The sequence below is a fragment of the Saccostrea echinata genome, unplaced genomic scaffold (assembly GCF_033153115.1).
Source record: "Saccostrea echinata isolate AGI-Se365-2 ecotype Australia unplaced genomic scaffold, CSIRO_AGI_Sech_v1 ptg000016l, whole genome shotgun sequence".
Taxonomy (NCBI): domain Eukaryota; kingdom Metazoa; phylum Mollusca; class Bivalvia; order Ostreida; family Ostreidae; genus Saccostrea; species Saccostrea echinata.
In genome coordinates, this window is record NW_026889765.1 from 17975019 (window position 1) to 17998346 (window position 23328).

General features: G+C 31.6%; 1 protein-coding gene across 1 annotated transcript in view; it reads right to left on the reverse strand.

The window, feature by feature from the left end:
* Positions 1-22982, reverse strand: part of LOC133188199 (patched domain-containing protein 3-like) — a 58987-nt gene extending 36005 nt beyond the window's left edge. Inside the window, exon 1 of the mRNA XM_061323579.1 lies at positions 22004-22982. Coding sequence (XP_061179563.1) covers positions 22004-22904 — 901 coding nt within the window. The 5' untranslated portion in view covers positions 22905-22982. The remainder of the gene's footprint in view (positions 1-22003) is intronic.
* Between the last annotated feature and the right edge of the window lie 346 nt (positions 22983-23328).

Here is a 23328-nt window from a genome sequence, read left to right on the forward strand (position 1 = left end):
GTTGTTTCTTTTTTAAATCAAAATTCATTCAAAACTTTTCTCAGAAATTCCGTGATGATTTGATATGCAATGATTTTCGCTCTTATAGCTCTTTTAATTGAATAAAGTTTTATGCATTACTTTAATTTTTTTCTTAGTGTTATAACAGAAAGAATACTCAGATAATCACGCAGATATAACTATATGTATACTAGTATATGTTTTTCCTCCAAGGGACCGCAGTATCACTAGACTTGTGATTGGTGGGGAAAAAATGCAAACATGAGCATGTTTAGATAGGAAGAGCCCTAATGTGCCATAGAAAATATTCAAATTCATTTTAATTTTAAAATAAAAGCCCTGTCAAGCTATTTGAGAACATTATTATCATAAGTTTGTTTTAATAAATCATTTTGCAATGGCAGGAGAGTTGAAATAAAGACAAATATATTTTGATTTTTTTTTTTACGAAATACTTTTTAGCTAGCCTGAGCCAAAAATTACTAAAGTAGTCAATGTCAGTTTTATTCAACTAAAACATTTTTAAAGAACTTAGTAAATAAATATTAAACAATTTTTACGGTTCTATTTATCTTAAGACATTCATTTTGTGTCTCTGATTCACATACCAGTACATGCTGTTGACGTCAATACAGCATGCGGTTTCATTTTTGTGGCTTACATGTAAGTGAGTAACCATTACGAATAAATATTCGTAATTTTGGGGGTATGATGGTTTCTCACTTAATCCGTAAAAATGAAACCGTATGTTGTATTAACATCACATTGAAACTTTATTTATGTCATAACTAGTTTGTAAATATGTTATCTATGAAGAAATAGATTTTAAGCAATCGATGTCTCCCATGAGATAGAATGAATCCATCGTACCTTAATCAAATCCATTACCAAAAAATTATAAAAACAATCAGAGTAATTTTGCCATCAATTCCATGCTGTACATTCTATGACGTACCATGGCACCAGAATTCAATATTCTGGTACTGTGCCAGAAACGCTCACCAAGGTTTGATCTTACATGTAATAAAAGGCTGAATTTTTGTAAGCCAAAAAGATTTGTAAAACGATTTTCTTATGAAGTGACAAATACGGATTGGTGATCATTCTCATAAATCCATTAAGGAGTACAAATCAAGAACAGTGTAAAACAAATGAACCCCTGGATGGATACATCAGATCTAGAGGTGGGATCAGGTGCCTAGAAGAAGTAAGCATCCTCTGAAGATCAACGTTTAAATATCAAATTCAAAATTAGCACAGCCTCTTAATTTTATTTTACGGAGATAAAAGAAAATAAAGACAACCATGCCATATATGGTTGTGCAGATAAATTATCGTAGAAGATAATGGTAATAAACAGTTTGCCAGTGCATTTCAGAGTGTAAAATTAGTGCGATTCTGTGAAGGCGGTACTCAATGTAATTTGGAGCTGGATACATTGTGTTATTTTTATACTATGCGTTAAAAAAATTATTACCTAATTAAGTGCTTGTGTGTTGTTATTATATACTATGGGTGAAAAAAAATTTACCGAATCAAGTGCCTGTGACCCTTCCAAGGAATTTCGGGTTAAAGGGTAAGCTCGATTTTAGGCTAATACCTTTATTCAAAACATTCTTCACACCAAAGGAAGAGCTAATGGACATCTGGTTGATTGAAAAAAATCCATAGGTTTCTATTATTATTTTTTTCTTTTTAATTGCTATCAAGTTAGAAGTTCCGAAACCAGTTTCACTGCGAGGTCGGCAAAATCATCTCGTCGTGTGATTCGGTCACTCTATAACCTCTGAGCCTCTAATAAGTTCATACAGAATTGAACATTTTTTCTCTTCAATAGGTTCATCTAAGAAAAATATTTGCAAATGTAAATTAAGGGTTTGAATCGGTCTATATGACGGGAAAATGAATATAAAACCTATTTTATGTTTTAAAGAAATGAAGTTTGAACCCATTCTATATGAAAATCGAACATTTCGGGGAGGGGGTATGCTTCAACTAGTTATAATAATCTAACTGTGTCTGGTTACAAACCCTCACCACGATAGACCGTTCTATACTCCAATGACAAGAATGCATAGAGTAGTGGTTAATGCGTTTAGAATAAAAAGAGAGAATATGTCTCACAAATGTTACGTCTTACCGCGAGCATTGAAGAGAGTTCGAATCATTTTTCTTTTCACATGTACCTGTATGATTATCAAAAAATATATTTAAAAAAGAAAACACAACTCAATAATAAATTATTTATCAAGAAAAAAATCCGGTTAAATAAAATATATAAAAAAAAAAATATAACTTTTCTATAAACCAGTCTTTTAAAATTAAGAAATATCTTGTCTCGAATAGAGAGGGGAGTCTAGATTAGAGATCTTTTAAAATTAAGAAATATCTTGTCTCGATTAGAGAGGGGAGTCGTCGCCTTGTAGGTCTCCGTTCTTTTCATGTTTGAATCACATCTAGATACGAATCCAAATTCGTGAAAGTTGTAAAATGCTGTATATAGGCTGGAGATGAAACTTCGTTTTGTATGACTTCGTTTCATAATTACCAAAATGACAGATATTTTAGGGGGGGGGGGCATGCACGCCTTAGCAATCACCAAAAAAGATTACGTAGGTTCATGGTTTAATAGGCTTCAAATCCTGGTGTGGCAGTCTGTCCCATTTGCTAAATCTTCCAGCTCGTTGCGTTTACAAGTTTTCTGTTTACTTCTGAATGCTACAAATGTGCACTGGCAAATCAACTCACTTACAGTCGGATCAATAAATCTGTAAAAGAGGAAGGGCCACATGAAAAAGGGGAGGAAGAAGAGGTCCGCCACATGAGTTTTCAAAACCCACCTCCGCCCATTTACACCCACACAGCCCTTTGCTTTTGTTCGTTACATTTTTAGGAGACAGCTAGATTTATGAGTTCCTATTCAGTACTTCTTCACTGAAGAATGAAATTATGTGACATCTGATCTGGAAAATTTTTCGATAATTTCCCAGGCATGATTATTTTTTTTGATTTTTTTTCCCTTGTTGTTTGACTCTCTTTAAGTTTAAAACAGCTTATAAAGGCAAAAGGGTAATACATTATCGATAACATGTAGTGCACAGGCCCGTAGCAACGGTTTCAAAAGGGGATGGGGGTGGCAACGTCCTAAAAAAGATGTGACAATTAAACGAATAAATTAATTAATTAAGAAAAAATAATTAACCGTCTAAATCTTGGAATTTGCCACTGCTTGACCTTACTGCAACATAAAGTGTGTGTGTGTGTGTGTGTGTGTGTGTGAGGGAGGGTGTGTGTGTGTGTGTGTGTGTGAGGGTGTGTGAGGGTGTGTGAGGGAGGGTGTGTGTGTGTGTGATTCTTATACGTGCACCGAAATATTTTAGGGGTTAAGATCCACATTTTTTTTTTAAATCTTCTCATTAATCCTCCTTCAATAGATATTATATATAATCATATTCTTAAATGCTTCTTCAGACATATTCTAATATTGGTTAATTTTTTAGTGCCCTTAATATCAGTGAACCGAAAGTGATGAAAAATCTTTTTTGAACAGAAAGCGTATGAGGTTTTAGAGAGAGAGAGAGAGAGATTTCTGGTCTTTTTTATGATTTATGTATTTTTTGTTTGTTTGTTTAAAGTCCCTACGAGAAGTTTTCACTTAGATTAAAAAGCCACTACTTGCCTCTTGAGGGCTGCAAATTTAGACCTGTACTCGTCACTTACTGCCTTTGAGAAGTGAGTGATTTTTTTCGTGCAAGAACCTACTGCTATACTGGACCTTGGTTTATACGGTTTTATCCGAAGGACTGGTATCCACGTCCCGCAGTGGGATTCGAACCCCCACGTAAGGATAAAAACCCTACTCCGTGACTTTAGAGCAAGCGCTCTAACCACTGCGCCACACGGGTGACTTATGAATTTATATATCATTTCATTTGCAGTATCTTCCTCTTCACAGTATAACATGTACACATTGCAATATATTGAATATAGCGTTCATTGCAGCTGCTTCTTTGGCATTGGTAAAATGACAAATAAGCGATCTCATGAGAATTGAACATTTAATTTTCATTGTCATCATCATCATCGATATCATCATCATCCATTTTACGGTAACTCTAACAGAGGAAAGAGAATATGTTCATTGAACAGTGAGGATACTATGCGACAGTATGACAATATGTATCGATCGACGACAATATGTGCAGTGAGGGTAAGTGCACACTGTTGCCAGCTACATTATGTACTTGACGTCAATATGTAACGTCACAATTGCGTTGCATAAAACAGCCTACGAGACATGTCTGTATGATTTACACATGAGTACAAGTAATACTGTGAAGAGGAGAATAGTGCAAATAACATGATTAAATTACTCCTCCATAGCACCTGAGCCCACCTCTGATGTTTTAGAGGTCCGTGATTGCTCTACTTCTAATTTGTATTGTTTAATAGACTTTCTGGGCTTGACTACTGTTCGTTATTTCCATATATCTCATTCATAAAAATATAATAAAGATAATAAATAATAAAATAACAGTAATCTAATAGATAAAAAGACCAGGAATCTCTCTCTCTCTCTCTCTCTCTCTCTCTCTCTCTCTCTGAAAAGTCAATCAAACACCCGCTTTCTGTTTAAAAGAATCACTTTCGGCTCACTGATATCCAGGATTAATTGCTTGAGCCAATTTCACAATATGTCTAAAGAAGCACTTAGGAATATTTATAACTTATATAAAAAAGCAGGTTTAACGTAGAACCTACGTCGTTTGACGTCATATCAAGTAAATGAGTTTAGACTGTCTTTTTTGATGCTAGATCCATTATGACGTCATAATTAATTTAATGTTACTTTTTCCCATACTTTCTCAAAGACTGTCTCATGTAATGAAGTTACACAACTGTGATAATATGAATGGCATGCAACTATTTTGAAGGCAATCAGAAATCGCAAGAAATCTAAATAGTACAATATCTTGATGAAATGTGTCTGAGTCAAAGAACTGTTAAAAATTTTGTGTAAATTTTATAATGTCTATCATGAAATGACGTGCATTCCCTTTCATAATTATTTGTTAATTATTCATAATGGTTGGTGTATAAAAATAATGTTTCCCTAAAACCTATGTAAAATATTATCTTTTTAAATAAAAAAAATTACATTTTTTTAAATAAATATTCACATTGTAAATCTGAACGTTATGTTATTACCCCAAAACGGTCATTTAATAATTAAATCCTGTGTAAGTGCAAAAAGGTCAACAAAAGAAGTATTGATAAATAGTATCTCTCATTCGTTTGAGGCGAAAGGTATATATTTTAATCACTTTTTGTAATTATTTGGGTTTGATCTTCATCATATTAAAGATTGAAAACATTCTGACAAAGACTTTTGAAAAGTATTTACAAATTTAGGTGGTAAATTGACTCAAAAAATATTGGGCACATTTGCCTACATTTGTTGAAATTTGGACTTAATCTTTTATGTCAATTGAATAAAACAGAATTTATTCTTGAATAATATTGCTTAATACGTTTCAGTTAATAAAGTCTATAAACGACGATGTTTGAAGAAGTATTGTAGTGATTTTCTATATTCTCATTATGACCAGTACCCCTAAAAATGACTGAAAATATGTAGTCGCTGTGTAAAATTATCCTTTCAAGTTGCACAGACTGCACTACATTTAATAACGAAGAAACATACCATATATTTTTAACTGATTGATAAGCGAGTGCTAATATATCATTTTGAAAAGTTTGAAAATCTTGTGACAAAGACTTTTCCGACATAGGTTCTACCTTAATAGGATTTATTTTTAAAAAAAAAAATATCGACTCCTAACCCTAATAATATTGGTACATATTTAAGAATCACAATACAAACTAAAATCTAGATAATTATGAATACTGAACACATAAACACATAAATTAACATTCAGAAACGATCATCTTTGCCTGTGACAGTATATATCGATGGACAACAAAATGTGCAGTAGAGTAGGTAGATATTGTCGACTGCTAAAATATGTGCAGAACGACAGTACATGTATGTACATTGTACCATCACAATCCCTCAACGACAAGATCTGCATTTTATGTGAGTCTTTACTGTCTATTACATAATAATTAATTTATTCAGTGAATTTAATCAAGAAATGAACAACATATTTCAGTGAACATGGTGTTAGGAACAACATTAGCTCTGCAGATTTACCATGACACATCTGTTAGGACGTCGTGGTACATGTAAATTTATCTGCAGAGCTAATGTTGTTCATAACATCAAGTTCACTGAAACAACGCTGTTTATTACTTATATTTGTATTCCGTGCGTGATCTTGTCAAAAACGTCAGAGGAAATCCTGACCTGGATAAGCACGACTGTTTGTCTTCGTTGGAAAAAATAACTGATGACAATAAAATCAGCAGATCTTATTAATCTACCTTATTTCCAATAAATCACATAAGATATATATGGTAATTGATTCCCCCCAACCCCCCAACCCCCCATTATCTGGCTACACAAGGCACCGTCTTCAAATTCTCTTCAATTCTTTGATGATGTTATTGTTCAAAATATTGAACCTCTGTGAGAAAAATAACATTATTATGAAAAAGAGCATGTTTTTATATTGATTTTAACTTAAGCATTTAAAAAAAATCATTTTAATAGTTGAAATCGATCTTAAAAAATACATGTAAATTTAGCTTTTCCGCTCGCGTGAAGAGTTAATGTTTTCTAACATTATTCGTAAAAATGCATTAATAATTTAAAGACACAAAAGCTCTGTTTAATTTGGCGAAAGTTTTATTATGCAAGGTTATACCTAATATTTTGATTAGAATTCATTTTGAAAAATTAAAATACACCTCAATCAGCAATTTTAATTATTTTGATATTTAGGTTTTCATTAAAACCTAGAATTCATTCCTTTTGCACAATCTTTCATAGGTAGATAGATATATATATATATATATATATATATATATATATATATATATATATATATATATATATATATATATATATATATATATATATATATATATATATATATATATATATATATATATATATATATATACACTTCCTAATGAATTTTACTGTTGAAGAAGCCTCTTTTGTGCGAGTGTGAGAAACGAACAGCAATCAAAGCGTGGGGAGTTGCGTTCATAATCAAATGAACGCAATGGGTGAGTGCAGGTTCATAAAAAGGAGTACATATAGAATATGTAAATTATATAAAAGACTAATTTATATTTCAACTATCCTTCATATGAATAGTTAATATGTATTTAAGAAGCTGTCCAGCTATGAAAGATGCTTGAGGTCATTCACTCAAAGTCGAAAGTTAATGTAATTCGTACATTTTAATATTAATGAAAAAATATGGGTCTTAAATATCTGAAGTTACGTTCGTGACTTTTTCCTGTCGTCATGTTTACCACTATGCCTAAGCAACCACCAAAAATAATATTTCACTATTTGGGGGTTTTTGAACAGTAAATGATACATATGTACAGGTGTTTATTGAATCTACTGCATGTACGAGTTATCAATTACTTGTAATATAAATTAAATCCCAATGAGCTAGTGAAATTTGGATGCCCCACGAAAAATTACTCCCTCGATTTGAAATGATTCCATAGTGCAATACAAATTAAAGCGATAGAAAAAAATCCAGGTCATGGGAAACTCTCATGCATGTGGTTCAAATTTATATTGATGCATTGTCTTCGTAAAAGAACCAGCAGTTAAGTAATGTATTTGAATTAAAAAACAAAGCTGAAATGAAAATAGAACACTCAGTCTTGTTAAAATATAAATATTTAGCAGAGTAAGGAGTTACCAGCGTTATCAGAAATTTAAGTAAATTAATCTCACTTAGACCTCAGTTCTCTTTTGTTGCAAATGAAAATACAAATATGATTGAAACAGAGTAACAAGGACAAGCATCTAAGAGTTATCTTTCTTTGATAGAATCAATCAAAAATATAAGAAAAATTCCAATTCAAATATAAATACATACAAGTTTGGCTTTCGAGAAAGCCTGAGATGTCATCTCTTTAGCTTCATGAATGTCACAGAATAAACAGCGGAATGTTACATTATTTTCTCAGCTATTACAGGTACGTGTATTAATAGTATCACTTTTGAAAAGGGGGGGGGGGGACAGAAAAAAAATCGACTACTTATCTGAAAAATCTGAACAATCTTTGACAAGGGGAAAAGGGACTGTCCAAACTCAATATTTCCATTTCTTGGAAGGGGAGGTGATTACAACTTTTCCCACAAACATATTATATTATAATACATTCCCATGGGATGATTTGACGAAAGATGGAAGAGGGGGTAAGGGCTCGTCTTTCAATGAACATTTTTAATGTTTAGGGAAAGTGGAAGGGGCGCCCCTCCTGATGCTACGTGCCTGTATTATTTTATCTGTTGTAAATATGATTTACTCATTTTGAATATTTTTTGTATGTAATGTCTGTAAAAAATTCTAGCCACTGAAAAATATTCATAAAAATTAGTTAACAATTATTCCGTAAGAAGAGGATAAAACCTTAGCTTTCCTTTTGACTTTAGTTCTTAGACGCCTAGTGCATGTAGTATGGCAGCAAAGAAATTTTAAAGAGCTAACTTAAATTAATCCGAACCTCAATTAATTTCCAAAGATTTTCCTTAATTGTATCCTCTGAAGTGACTTGGCCATCGAGCCACTGGGAATATCAAGGGAAAAACTAGACACTCCTGCGTCATGCCCTTCTGCTGCCCATGCAGATTCATGTTCTAACGCTATATTATGTATAATATAAGTACGTGTACCTGTATACGCTCCTAAAATAAAAGCATGCATAGAAAGGTGGATAAAATTGAAAAGTTACCATTTAAAATAAGTATTTGCACACTGAAACCCCAATCTACCAACATCGATTTTATAGGCTGTTCCATGAGACACACATTTTATACTTTTGGCTTTATTTCAAGAGTATGAGGAGTGATTTTTTTTTTATTTTTTGCCATTAACAAAAAACGCAACGTAGAATTTCATAAAGAAAACGATAACAGTTGCTTTATTTATTAGTCCTTAAAATCTGAGCCAGGTAAAGAAAATTATGTCTTTTCCTGGAACTTTTCTGCAGGGGTAAATTTAAATAAAAAAAGAATAGTGCAGACATCCGAGAAAATACTCATAATGATTCTTTATGATCTTTATTCCAATACCTGCAGCACTGAGTTACTTAAATCAGATACATTTATGTTTCTGCCTAAACTGTGCTTTTGGGTAAAATTTATTTTCTTCGAAATTCATTTTTTTTTAATAAGTTCTGTTTTATTTTACTTATATATACTGCAGTAATCGTCGATTGACTATAAAGTACACATAAAAGTAAAGTTTTTGCCATTGTATATATGCATTTTATGTGAATTGTTATTTAAATGTTTTCGCTGTTTTCTTTCGTCAGTAAATCTTGGATCCACGCCTTGGCTGATACATTCAATATGCCATGTTTTGTGTATTTTATCCCCGCGCGCTGACCATCATTTTACCCAATAGCCTAGATACAATGTTTATGTGTTTTTGAAGACCCACCACCACCCAAGTGATCCTACCTCTATTACCCTTAATGAACACTGTGTAGTTTTACTTTAAGATGGACCATTTTGTTTAATAACAATAAGACAGTTTTTTGATCAGTTTTGTTTACATCAGTCTCCATATTAAGAAATCGTGTCACCATCAGGTCATTTGCCAGACTACCAGCTTATCGATGGCAGCTTACCCTAGGACTTCATTTGCGGATTACAAACTTAATGTTTCATCTCCCGAGGGAGATGACAAATAGTGTAAAAGATCAACAATAAGCACGCAAGAGTTATCCTTCTTTTTTTTTTCTTTTTTTTTTTTCTTTTTTTTATTTATTTATTTATTTTTTTTTTTTTTGATTAATGAAAGCAAAGATGGAAATCAAATATAAGGAAGAAGGCGAAATGATTCATTTTTTTTATCTTTTGAAAGAGAAAAATCAAGTATCTGCTGACATTAGCATTATTCATGAAGTTCCCTGGTAAAAACGAGAAAAGGGTATTTCGTATACTCCAAAACATTTCAAAATCGCCTTACTTTCAGTAATCTAATTGTTTTAATTTGACTTAACTTCATACAATTTATTCAACAAAACTTCAGTAATTTTGCTTGTTGAAGGTATATGTTTCTTGATATCCATCTTGCATGCATATGATTCTAACCCTAACAGCAATTTAAAATTAATTTCTTTTAAACGCATTTTCAAGCATGAAATATGAAGATAAGGAACAACAATCAAGTTTAAAAGTCCTTGGAAACAATACAAACTAAGAACAGAGCAAAAAAGGACCATTAAAGCATCAGAGGTGGGATCAGGTGCCATGAAGGAGTAAATATCCCCTGTCAACCGTTCACACCCGCGGTGTGCTTCTTGTTACGATCAAAGAAACGGGGGGGGGGGGGAAATTATTTTAATCAAATTATGTAGAAGTACACATTAGCTGAGTTGTCAGTGCAGAAAATTTGACCCATATTCTGTCAAAATATTAAATAATATATTAATATACATTTATCGTTTCTAAGTCTCTTCTATGTGATTACATGTAGTTTGCTAGATATTGTTGAGAACTTGCTTCAAATATTAAATAAAAAAGATAATTAAAAAAAAAAAAAACATTATATACTACTATATTAAGTAGTACTTTCGAAGTAAGTTCTTAACATGCGAAAATAAAAAATATGAAAGTAACAAATGAATTAACTTTCATCTTGTTGCCATTAAGAATTGCAGATTTGCAATATTTTCTTTTATTTCATAAAAGAAAGTTGAAAAGAGGGAGTCAAAATACCTAAAATATTTTGTTGTACTCTACTCGGTTTAAAATTGCGACAAATTTCTTTTGATTATTTTTTTTTAATTAATGGACTACTGCTCTCTATTTAACTATCTGAATTCTCTGTACGTTTGCTTGAAAAAAGGTGAAGATAACGAACAGTGATCGATCTCACAAAAACTACAAATAATACAGAGATTTGAACAGGGCATAAACACGGACACCTGGAAATTCCAGAGGTGGGATCAGGTGCCTAGGAGGAATAAGCATCCCCTGTTGACAGATCACAACCTCCGTGAGCCCTATTATTGATCAGTAGACGGAATATTCCGTAGTCAAATTAAGTACAAAAACAAAAGCGTAATTAATGGTATGAAACCGATCAGCCGACATACGACCCTGTGATAGGTTAGCTTTGCTAATATGGGCATTATATCGACCATAAAATTTACGGAATGCTGATTTTAAACGACATTATGGAAATCCCTGCAACATCAATTTATGTGTGAGTATCCTGCCTCGGTTTCAAAATTGAGCATGTTCTTGAGTAGCGAATAAGTTGGGAGACATATACACCATATGCAGGTGATAGTGGAATATCACTACATAAATAAGGAAAGGAGACGATGGAAGAGCTGAAGTCATCTCGTTTGTCATACACTTTAGTTGTTAGTTGGCCTTTGTCGTCTATAGCCAATAAAACATCCAAATATTAAACAGATGTGGCAGACTCTGTGATGTCTTTTATTTCAAGTTCACTGGGATATATCGAGTCGACATATGAATGGAAATAAATAGAATATGCTGTAGCACAGTACGTCTGAGGTTTCTCCTTAACAGAAGTTTATAATTTGGTAAGGAGTAAATATAGGGGCTTTGTAGAGCATTTGCTGGACCTGGCAATGTATCTTTGCAAGGATTTTTTGTGAAGTTTAGAAATCCAGTATAGATAGGTTAGATCGAACTCACCTTAGTTGACTGGAATATTAAAAGTATAAAAAATTGAAATACATGTATGTTTTTGAAGAATTTCATCCTTGGAAAGTGAACTGCAAGTATATGTAGGATTTCTAGACGTGGAATTAAAATCACGTTTTTCCAGAATACAGTTTTAATAATGAGACTTACAAACAAAGACGATATTGTTACCAGCCTTGCCTGCAGGAACCAAGCCATATTGTTCATTTAGTTTCTCTAACTATTTTATCACCTCCAGTTCAGTAAAAACGGAAGGATAGATGGTTTGTATTTTTTTAATGTTCTTATACGATTCTTTAATATATTTCCAAAACATTTAATCCATTCTGAAAAAGTGTTCAGATCTTCCTTTTCATATGAAGTTCAACTTCTGGCATAATCTCCACCGCAATTCATCAAAGAAATTAAGTTCCGTCGCCGATTGAAAGAACGGGGTTCCCTGAACTTAGGACCTTTTTCGATGATTGACTTTAGGTCTTCATTTTAAACTATATTAACACTACAAGTAATGATATGTACAGCGGGACTGTAGTTGATAAAGAAGAAGAAGAGCAAGAACACTTAAGAGGATTTGAAAAAAAATCTAGTAGTTTTGTTTACCATTTTCCTTTGGTGTAATAAATAATTCTACCTATGATACACACTCTAATCCATAATTTTAAAGTTTTATTTTGAATTTTTTTAATAAAGTAATGAAAACAATGTATAGGAATGTAACTTTCTTATCACTTTCAATAGCTATATTTAGCTACTAGGCTTTTGGCATGTAATATTTTTTTTTTAGTTTAAAGTTCGGACGGATGTTTGTGTTAATTTAAAAGAAAAAAACATTCTAATTGTATAAATTAAACAAAAAAGAGCAATCGAATTCAAATCATTACATAATAATGACGTCATAATATAACACACGTGAATAAAACAATTGTTATTGTCTAAAAAGGTATATTCAACAAAAAGATGGTACCTACATAATACTTTACTTTTAATCAGTATGTTTCGTTGACAATACACTTCTCAATACGAAATCCGCTATAAAAAAAATAGTGATATTGTAACGTATTTAATTTCTTTTCAATTAACATTCAAAAATTCTAAATGCAATGAACGAAATTTGCAAGGTTCGTGGTATACAATCAAGAGTGATACACAAACGATCCTGCATGTTATACGAACTATTCTACATGATTATTTTGTCACTAATACTGTACTTTTCACCATTCTTGTTTCAGATTGCATATATCTTGATTTTCATTGATTGTGCAGAGGAAATTTTGTTTACTTCATCTTTTTCTAGATGAGATATTGAACATTCCTAAGATGTATGGACATACATATCAGTACTGCGTAATCACAGAAATGTAGGAATATTGTTGATGGTATCTACGTTGTGTCAATTCTGACGTTCATTGTGTGATAAAGGCCAATTCATTTTGTTCACTGGCCTAGTTAGTACTATACTAATTTTTATCAAATATTTCTATCTCAAAGAACTCGATACAGTGTCTCAATTACGTTTTTTTTAAAAATATGACCAAATGGTTTTTCTAGAATATGAGAGCTGAAAAAGAATGTTTGTTATACAGTTTCGTTTTGGTAACTGGAATTCAGATACTATTTTTTAAGGAGTTTCATGGATCACTTTTAGGAATGTTTTTCATACTCGTCAAATATTTCATAAATGATTAATTAGAAAACAAAGCATTGTGTCCATGAATCAATCAAAAAAGTTTTCTGTTTCTTTTTCAATCTATTTCATATTCAATGAATGATTACAAATATTGATATCTCTCCAAAATAGATTATCCAAATCTCTCTTTCTTGTTTAACGAAGTCCTTATAATCTTGTAATATCTTATAATCATTTAAGATATTCTTTAAACAGAAAGAAATATTTTTTTTTGAACATGCAATTAACAAAAAATGGCAAACATGAAAATGCTCATAGCTAGAAATTTTTTTTCAACGTCTCAAAAAGAAAGCATCAAATGACTTATTTCATTTAAAATTTGTATGGAAGTTCAAAAAGATAAACTGAAATCAAAAGTAATCATTTATAGATATATATATTTTTTTTACTATTCTGTATTCTTATTCTTATGCAATTAAGTGACCTTATACTTATACTTGTACCTGGATTGTGTATTAAAATAGATCTTTTTATTTATTTTTTTTTTAAAGTATGGATAACTTTTACATGTAAATTGTCTGGTTTCCTATCCCTGATTTCCTTCGTGTACCCCGGGTCATTAGCATTAGATTGAACTCCACCTAGTTCTCCTGCCTTGGCGTGAATGAGCCAGGGGACCAGACTTCTATACTTTATAAATGCTTTTCAAAACGAGAAAAGTAAGCACAGCAATTAGGTTTTTAATATCTTTTATGACTCTCTGATATTTCATTCATGTTTTAATTATAAAGAAACAAGAGCTTTAACATACTGATTTTCTTTGTAAGGCAAATCCCCCACTGGCCTTTATTATTCAGTTGACACGGATGAAAAAATCGATGACTCGTCATGATTATAGAGGGCAATGAGTTTACCGGGTCGTTCGATAGAATCCCTGCTTTGGTCATTTTGACAACTCCAGTAACTTTAATGTTTTAAATTTTCACCTTCTCACGGCATTGTTTACACTCTCTGTTTTCTGCACTTTCTCCACCTTTTATCACCTTTTATCATGAGGATATACCTTTTTGAAAGGCATAATATTTATTTTTACTTCTTTTCAAATTTCGAAAATATTCCTTCCGCTTTATGGTTGTAAAGAAAGTCCAGGTATTTCCAATGTGAAAAAGTACAGTGTTTATTTTTTTACAAATTAAATAAGAACTCTTAAAGAACTTGAAAAAAAGAAGGTGCTACTACGCAATTAAAATTCAGTTTAAAAAAAAAGAATAAGTATGCCAAATGAATTTTTGTATTTTCAATAATGAATACTCCATTAAAAAAAATGGCATGGGATCTGCAAACAAAATTTTAAAATTTCATATTTATCTTATATACTAAAATTTAATATTATTATGAACTAAAATAATATTTATTTATTACTTATATCACACGTACATTGAACTAAGATTAAAACATTAAATTGTCAAATATGTAGTAGAAATGGAAACATAGTTGTTGATCAGAGAAAATGTATTTATTATAGAAACATACTGTCATGACTTCATAGCTCAGCAAGACTTTGTCTTCTTTACCACCTAACACAATGGGGTACATTTTGATAGGAACAAACTATCCATGTCCAGTAGTTGTAACCTTTGTGTACAAACAAGGTCAATGACCTCTCCCTTTAGTAGAGGTATATTTTGTTTTACTCTGTAACTTTATCAGTCTTTTCGTTTTAATGATTAAACTGGTATTCCTGTGGCTTGACAGAATTTAATTGTAAATGATCAAAAAGTCTTTGTCGTCTGTATATTTTTTCACTGAACGTGGTTTATTTATTTATTTATACATATATTTATTTATTTATTTATTTAACGTTTAATTTGGGATGATTGACCCTTTTCTTGTGTTGGATTTTGTATTACAAGAATTTTTTTTTCAGTTGTCTTCGCAGTTTCACTTCTCCGCGATTTGACGCTGTTTTTCCTTGAAAAAAATCTTGCTTTTCCGCTATAAATTGTACTGATATTGAATTTTCTGTACACGTATCCACCATATATTATTCATTTAGTTACCACGATATATTTCAGTATGAACAATTTCTATGATTTCTGAAACCTACATGTATCACTGACCCGTGTGAACTGCGGAATTCATTATATTAAATTTTTATCGGTCCTTGAGTTCATACTACTACCGACTAAAATTCTATGAGGAAGTAAATATCGGCAACCGTTTGATGCTAAGCATCACCCGTGGCCATTGAGGAATCGCGTAAAGGAAGTATCTGAATAAGGAGTTAACACAGAACTTTAAGTAATAACCAATCGCGGAAAAGTAGTGTAAAATAGTTGCGGAAAAGCAGACAGACGATTGAAATAAAATCACGGAAACGCAGGACTGCCATTTTCTTATACAATATGTAAAAAATTGATGATTTTTTTTTTTAAATCCAGAAGAACACTTGCTACAATAACGATATTTTAAATATCTTAAAGAATTTCTAGTATTTCATGCATGCTTTTATTACTAAGCAACAAAATCTGAAATATTTAGATTTTCTTTGTCAGTAAAATAGCCTACTGATATTTTCCTTAATACAATATGTAAAAAGTTATAATTAGTGATTTCTTTTCAAATCCAGGAGAGCACTTGCTACCATAATAATATCAATATCTTAAAAGAATTTCTTCTAATATTTCATTCATGTTCTGAAATATCCATGTATTGATTTTCTTTGTCAGTGAAATAACCAACTGACATTTTGACTTTTATTTTTCCATAATGACACCAATAACAGAAGTCAATGCCCTCTCATGTAAAGGAGGGCAATGATTTACCCGGTATATGGATAAATTCCGGACTCGGTCATTTTGACATCGCCATTAATTTTAATGTGCCTACCTCGGCTTTGCTGATATTGACTGTTCTAGTTTCTGCACTCTATATCTTTCACCTTTTTACCAGGTCACAAAAATTTTTGATTTCATTTGCGCATCTCTTCATCTGAATTTCAAACCGAACATATCAATACATATCACAACCTGTCCATGCATAACACAACATGCTGTACAATCTGGAAGAGTCTGTTGCCGACTGTTTAACATTGAAAGAATTCCGTCCTCGCTCAATGTCGTTTTCCTCATGCATTCGTTTCCTAAGAATTAACAGATTAACGGCATTTCCTCTTTTTGCTTGCTAGCATAAAAACATTTCTTCAATGTTCTCTTGTTCATACCAATTATCACAAAGACAAACATTTAACACACGTATGATGATTTCTTTCCTTCTTTTCCGCAACTGCATTTTTTTCATTACAGACGATCTGATTTGTTTAGCAAAGGGGGATAATTCGAAAAGAAATGAAAGTAGGAAATAACTCAGGAACGTAACGGACAAGTTTTGATATTCAGGAAAATAAATTGAAAGTACTTCATTTTTCTTTCACAAAGTAATCTGGAAGCGGGAAATATACATGTAAAGTCAGCCAAAGTAGTTCCGACTGGTAAGTGCAAGTGAACTCCAGATTTTATTGATGCAGAATCAATTATTTTATAGAAATTAAATGATTTAAAAATAAAGCGCTAGAAATAGCGTTTCATAAAATATTTAAAATATTTTAAAATATTTATATCAGATCAATAGATTAGATTAATACTTTTAAGTCTTCATTACAAGACTTCGCCCAATTTGACTACACTGGCATACATTCACCACTTTGCTACTAACGAAATAAAAATCAATGTCTTCTAGTTACAAACTTTGTGTCCCAACAAGGTCAATGACCCCTCTCTTTAGGTAAACCTATTGACTCCTGTAACTTGATCCATGTGTGTCTATTAACGTTTTGAACTTCGTATGGCTTGGCTGATTTTATTTGTAATTGATAAAACACTCTTTGTCGTCTTTTAACTCTTGCCGATCATTAAAAATGTAATAAATTCAAGAGGAGAGTAATCTAGCAAAGCATATGTTAACAAAAATTAAAAAAACTAAAAATTTCTCTAACCCATAGGGGACTGCACACACATACATGTATGAATATATTTGTACTTTCTTGTTGCGCATTTTCAATTTTTCTGGCATGTGAACAGTCAGAATTTTAAAAAACAGGAAATATTTCAAAACGGTAGCAAATATTTAAGAGGAATCATATCAACAACCTCTTCTGGAAAATCAATTTAGTACTTTGACAGAGTTGTCTTCGTCTATGTTAAACTTAGTTCTGTTAACTTTGCTAAAGCATTCTTTGCACGTTTTCTGGATCAATGCCCTTTGAACTATATTTGCTAAAATTTAAATATTTCAAAATGACATTTCAAGTTGATACATTTATTATTCATATGAAAATGAATACTTCAGCTATAGACATAAATGTAAATCATTCTAAACCCGATGTTTTTTGTAAAACAAAAAGTGGATCATTTAATACACACTATCTTACTAGAGATCAGACATTCTAAATCTGGTCAATGAAATTATTGTACTGTAAATCAAATACTTTGGATTAAAAGTGCAACCACGAAACAAAATTTTTAAAAACGCAAAAAATCTCGGGAATATTTCTTTTTCATCAAAGTGGAAACCCTGTGCTGACATACCACACTCATTTGTTCATGAAGAAAATATGCAGACTCCATATGTATTACAAGTACAACATTTCAATAACTTCCATACCAATCAAAATTATATATATATATATATATATATATATATATATATATATATATATATATATATATATATATATATATATATATATATATATATATATATATATATATAGATAGATAGATATAGATATAGATATATATATATATATATATATATATATATATATCGGTATTTTACTGATAAAACTGTTTGTGCCTTAATCTCAAATTCCACATCTGAAGTAAACTTCATATAGAAGTAAAAAAAAAAAGATAACTGAATTACCGAGGTACATATTTGTTAGTTTATTTTTCGCAAACATCAAGAATATAAAAAAATAACAAAAATAACATTAAAGTGATTTTTCTCTAATCCAAAAATAAAAAAGAATAATAAATTACATGTTAAAAAAAAATTAACATTTAATTATTTGTTTCAAAAATACGTTTATTTTCTCCCTTCGTTATTTATATTTGCAGTTATTTTAAGTCGCTCGCGTGGCACAATGGTTAGAGTGTTTGCTCTAGAGTAAGGCGTTGATCCATACGTCGCTGGTTTGAATCCCTTTGCGGGACGTGGGGAGGTTCCTTCAGATGAGACCGTATAAACATAAATATATATATATATATATATATATATATATATATATATATATATATATATATATATATATATATATATATATATATATATATATATATATATATATTACAATAAATATAAAAGAACATAATAATGATAATAATAATAAAGAAATAAATAAAGAGGTCTTTCAAAGAATGTTACATTTTTTCAATTAAATCTAGCAAACACTGACAAGATATATTACATTTCATCTTCTTATATATTAAATATTAATATATAATATAAATTGATAGCCATACAAAATATAAATTTGTTGTTATGTTCACATTAATATTACTTTAAAAACCCTGCTTTAAAGGTATCCGAGTTACGTTGGTCTTATTCCTGATTATGCGTTTTCCCCAAAAGATATTAAATTATTCAATTTTTATGTTACTGTTTTACTAAAGGTATTCTTTTTTTTACATTTACAAATGTATAATTATTTTTTTTTTTTAGTGCGTTATGTAGACTAGTAAAAAATGGTTTGTACACAGACGATGGTATACATTTCACCGTTCGGGTTACAAACGATTTGACAATAATTAATTAATAACAACTGAACATTGAATATTTCTTTTCGGTTTATACAGTACTTGTGTAACGATTTTAAATCTAAATATGTCAAATTTTTTTTGTTAATGTGAAAGATTGCAGTTCTTAATTATTCTATCATTAATCTGTAATAATTTAAATAATATCTTAGAGATTCCGAATAGAAAATCCAGATTGTGGCCAAAGAGTGCGAGAATCTTGTTAAAGCTTGTGAGAAATATGTAAAAAGCGCTTTGTGCAGAATTTCGTGTAAACCGTGCCACCTTTCCTGCAAAGCGTTTTGTGTTTCGTGTAAACCGTACACCGTTTTGTGTAACCGTGCAGCATTTCATGCAAACCGTGCAGCGTGCGTGAACGTTAGTAGCACTTTTCAGAATCTGTTAATCTATATTTAGGCTTTATTACAAAGTACACGTATATTCACTGTTTATATCGTCACGATTCAAACAGAAAAATATAGTATTTCCTTCTATTAAAGACGATTTGTATAAAAGGCTTTACACTCCTTTCCTTGATTTAGCAAAACATAATTATATTTAATCTTCATGTTTTTTATAGGGCTGATACATTTTGTACCCATTCCCAATATCCGAAAACTTCCCACTAATAGAATACATTTCTTCAGTTGCTTGAGTATTTGTCATCTGTGGTGAATGACCTGGCTGTATGATTGCTTTTCCTGATATATTGATAGGTGGTAGTCGTCTTGGAATTCGAAGTGGTTGTGGTCTTGGAAGTGGCTGTGGTTTAGGAGCCGATAGTGGTCTAGGAACTATGGTTTCCTCAGAAGAATGTTCTACTTTTGTCATTTCTGAATCATGGATGCAAGGACTAATTGCATATAAAAATAAAGGAAGAAAGAAGGAAGCGTGTATAAGGCCAAATCCTATGACGAGGAACATTAGAATACCAAAAGAATTAAATATATAGCTTCTTGAAAATGCTAGCATACATATTCCCAACAGTGTTGAAAATGCAGCATTTACGATAGGACCACCAGACCGATCCATAGCATTTTCTAAAATTATTTTTCTACTCTCCCCGTCAACTGTAATAAATGCATGACAGATATGGACGCTAAAATCCACAGAAAAACCAACACTCATTACAAGATGGATCATGGTAATAGAACTCAAAGTGAGGTCCCAGTAGTACATAAATCCAAATATTCCAGCAAGAATACTTATAAGGGTTATACATACAATTAGTACAACTCTGAAATCTGGCATAAATATAAAAGTCACCACAAGCATAACGGCAATAGCAATGCCTACAGTTTGTAGGGTACTGGATAGGATTTGCACGTATTGTTCAAAAAATACAAAAGCTGGGGTATAAATTATGCAAGGAAGTTCGGTACTTTCTGTTATTTCACGCATGCGTTTCATAAAATTGCCTTGTTCATTCGATGTTTTCATGTTTTTGGCCTTGATATGAATTCTTGATGACAATATTTTCAAGTTAGATTTATCTAAAACTAAATCGTTTGTAAATGACTGACCAACTTGAGATCCCAAAAAACTGACAAGACCATTAACAAAGTTTGTTTCTGACGAAGAGTCATAAACCGCAGATTTTTTGTAGCTATCAAGCCAATTGATTTCAACGCTTCCGTCAATGTAATTGTCCAATTTCATCTCTGATATGACCGAGTTTAACAGATTTTCTGTTTCTGTCCTGTGATAATCTTGAACTTTTGTAACGCACAGGGTAATCATAGGTTCGGTCGTGAAATAAGTTTCGTCCCAAAGACTGTATTTGTAAAAATATGAATCCTTTGAGGCTAAGTTGAAAAGCTGTAGACCTTGCTGAAGGTTGATACAGCCATAAATTGAAGCTCCAAGATATGCAAGGAATACTAAAACGACAACTACTTTCCCTATTGTATGATTTAAAACAAAAAGAATAAACTTTTTAGGGTATTTTTCCATAGGACTTTCAACATCAAGTCTTGTTTCTGGAATTGATCCAGGAACACAAAGAAGAAAACATTTTGATTTTTCCTTATAATCTTGTTTTCTTTTCACCACTTTACAGGAGCAGAAATGTCTTTTCTCGAGGGTTCTCTGTTCATTTATTCTTATAGCCGGACTCAAAAAGAATAGTTGATTTAAATAGCAGAAGAATACAGACACCCCTGAAATGAATTAAAAAATGTGAAAATTAAAGATCATTATCTCTTTCGGTAACTATATAGTAATTTGTAACTATGGTATAAAAATGAACTGTTGTATTTATATACCTGTATAAATGCAGAAATTCCTTATACTTTTAAAAACAGAGGTTGCACCAATAACAAAAGCCAATAAGTCTGTAATGGACGTAATGGTAATAGCTACTCCACTCTTTTTCATCATAAACATCATTCTTTCTTTTATTGAAGCTTTAGAAAGTGGAGGGGCGTCCGCCATTCCAGACATAAGGATGAACATATCGTCAATCCCAATGCCTAAAAAATACATATTTAAATCCCTAAAAAATACATATTTAAATATGTACCTCTCAAAAATTCTAGGCTAAAGATACATTCATTTCATAAAAATCTACTAAGACTGCAACTCGGTTACAAGTATGTTAAAAAAATACTCTACCATGCATAGAAATAGTGATAAAATTTCAAATGAAATTAAATTTCAAATGTTCATATATGCATATATGTATATATTGTTAATTTCAGGCATGTATATTATATCTCCAAAATTTCAACTACTCACCAACAACCAAAAAGGGCATAACACCAACAATATTTGTGAATTCCACTCCAATAGCACTGACAAATCCAAATGCTGAAGCAATGGCCAAAACTGGTGCAAGGATCCCTGCAAACCCTAAATTCATACGATTAGCCACGTTGTTACAGTTAATGGTCAATGAGGCAATTGAGGCATATACCATCATTAGAGTGAATGTAACTGAGAATAATTTTATGTCGCTATTTGTGTTTTTGTTTAGCTCGGTTTCAAGAGAATCTGAGAATGTATAAGCAATGTCTGTCAGATTTGTCTGTAGGTTTTCAAGTCTGGACACAAAAGCCTTTTCCCATGATTTTGAAAGTTCTTTCATTGATGCATTGGTTTGTTTCAGATAGTACTGTAATTTAACGCCAATAGTGGAAGTCAACATTCCGTTTTTCGAAACAGCTTTGGCAAGAAAAGGAGTAAGTGTGTTTTGTCCAAAGAAAGGATACGTAACGTTATTAATCACTAAATTTTCTTGAAATGCTTGTGATAAAATGGTAGATCCGGAAATCGCCTGGAGAGGATCCGATCCTGCAGATAAGTCACTATAGGTGTACACAGTTCCGGAAGAATCCGATACAGTAATAGAGGTATTTATGACATTGTGAATGCTGTTTATTTCGTCCACATAAGCTTGTGTCTTAATATCTGTCTTTTGTTTTGAAATGATCATCACACTGCCATATAATCCAAAGTCGGTGAGTTGATATGAACGAAAATGGCTGTCTGTTGGGTCTCCATATAGGTTTCGTATTTCTGATCGGTCTTGTATTGCTTGGCTATTCATAGGGGTATAAAGTATTTCGGCATCATTTTCTACTTCAATTCTAATCAATCCAATAGTCCAAAGCAAGTTGAAAACAATGCAGCAAATCATTATTCGAACAGGATAGTTCGAAATGAAGGCACCAAGTCTGGCAAAGGATTTGTGCAGTATTTCCTCCCATCGTGTGTGGCATTTCTTGCAACACAAGCTACAGCTACATGACATTTTAGCCTGAAAATATGAAAATAGCACATACATAAATAATAAGCAGTCTTTTTCGAGTTTCTGTAGTTTGTTCAGAAATTTCACTTCAAGTGCAGTCTTGTCACGTGTACATTTTATTCCTTGTATTACCAAGATCCTCATCTTCATAAAGTATGTGATGCTTTGCCACAAATAAAAGTTTTAAAAAAGGATATGGTATCAAATGATGGTCAAATGAATTTTTAGCAAAGGTAATTTCAGGGTCACCTTTTTTTCTCTCAACTTTCTTCACTTAAGCGTTTTAAATCTTTAATGTAATTCTCAAGAATAT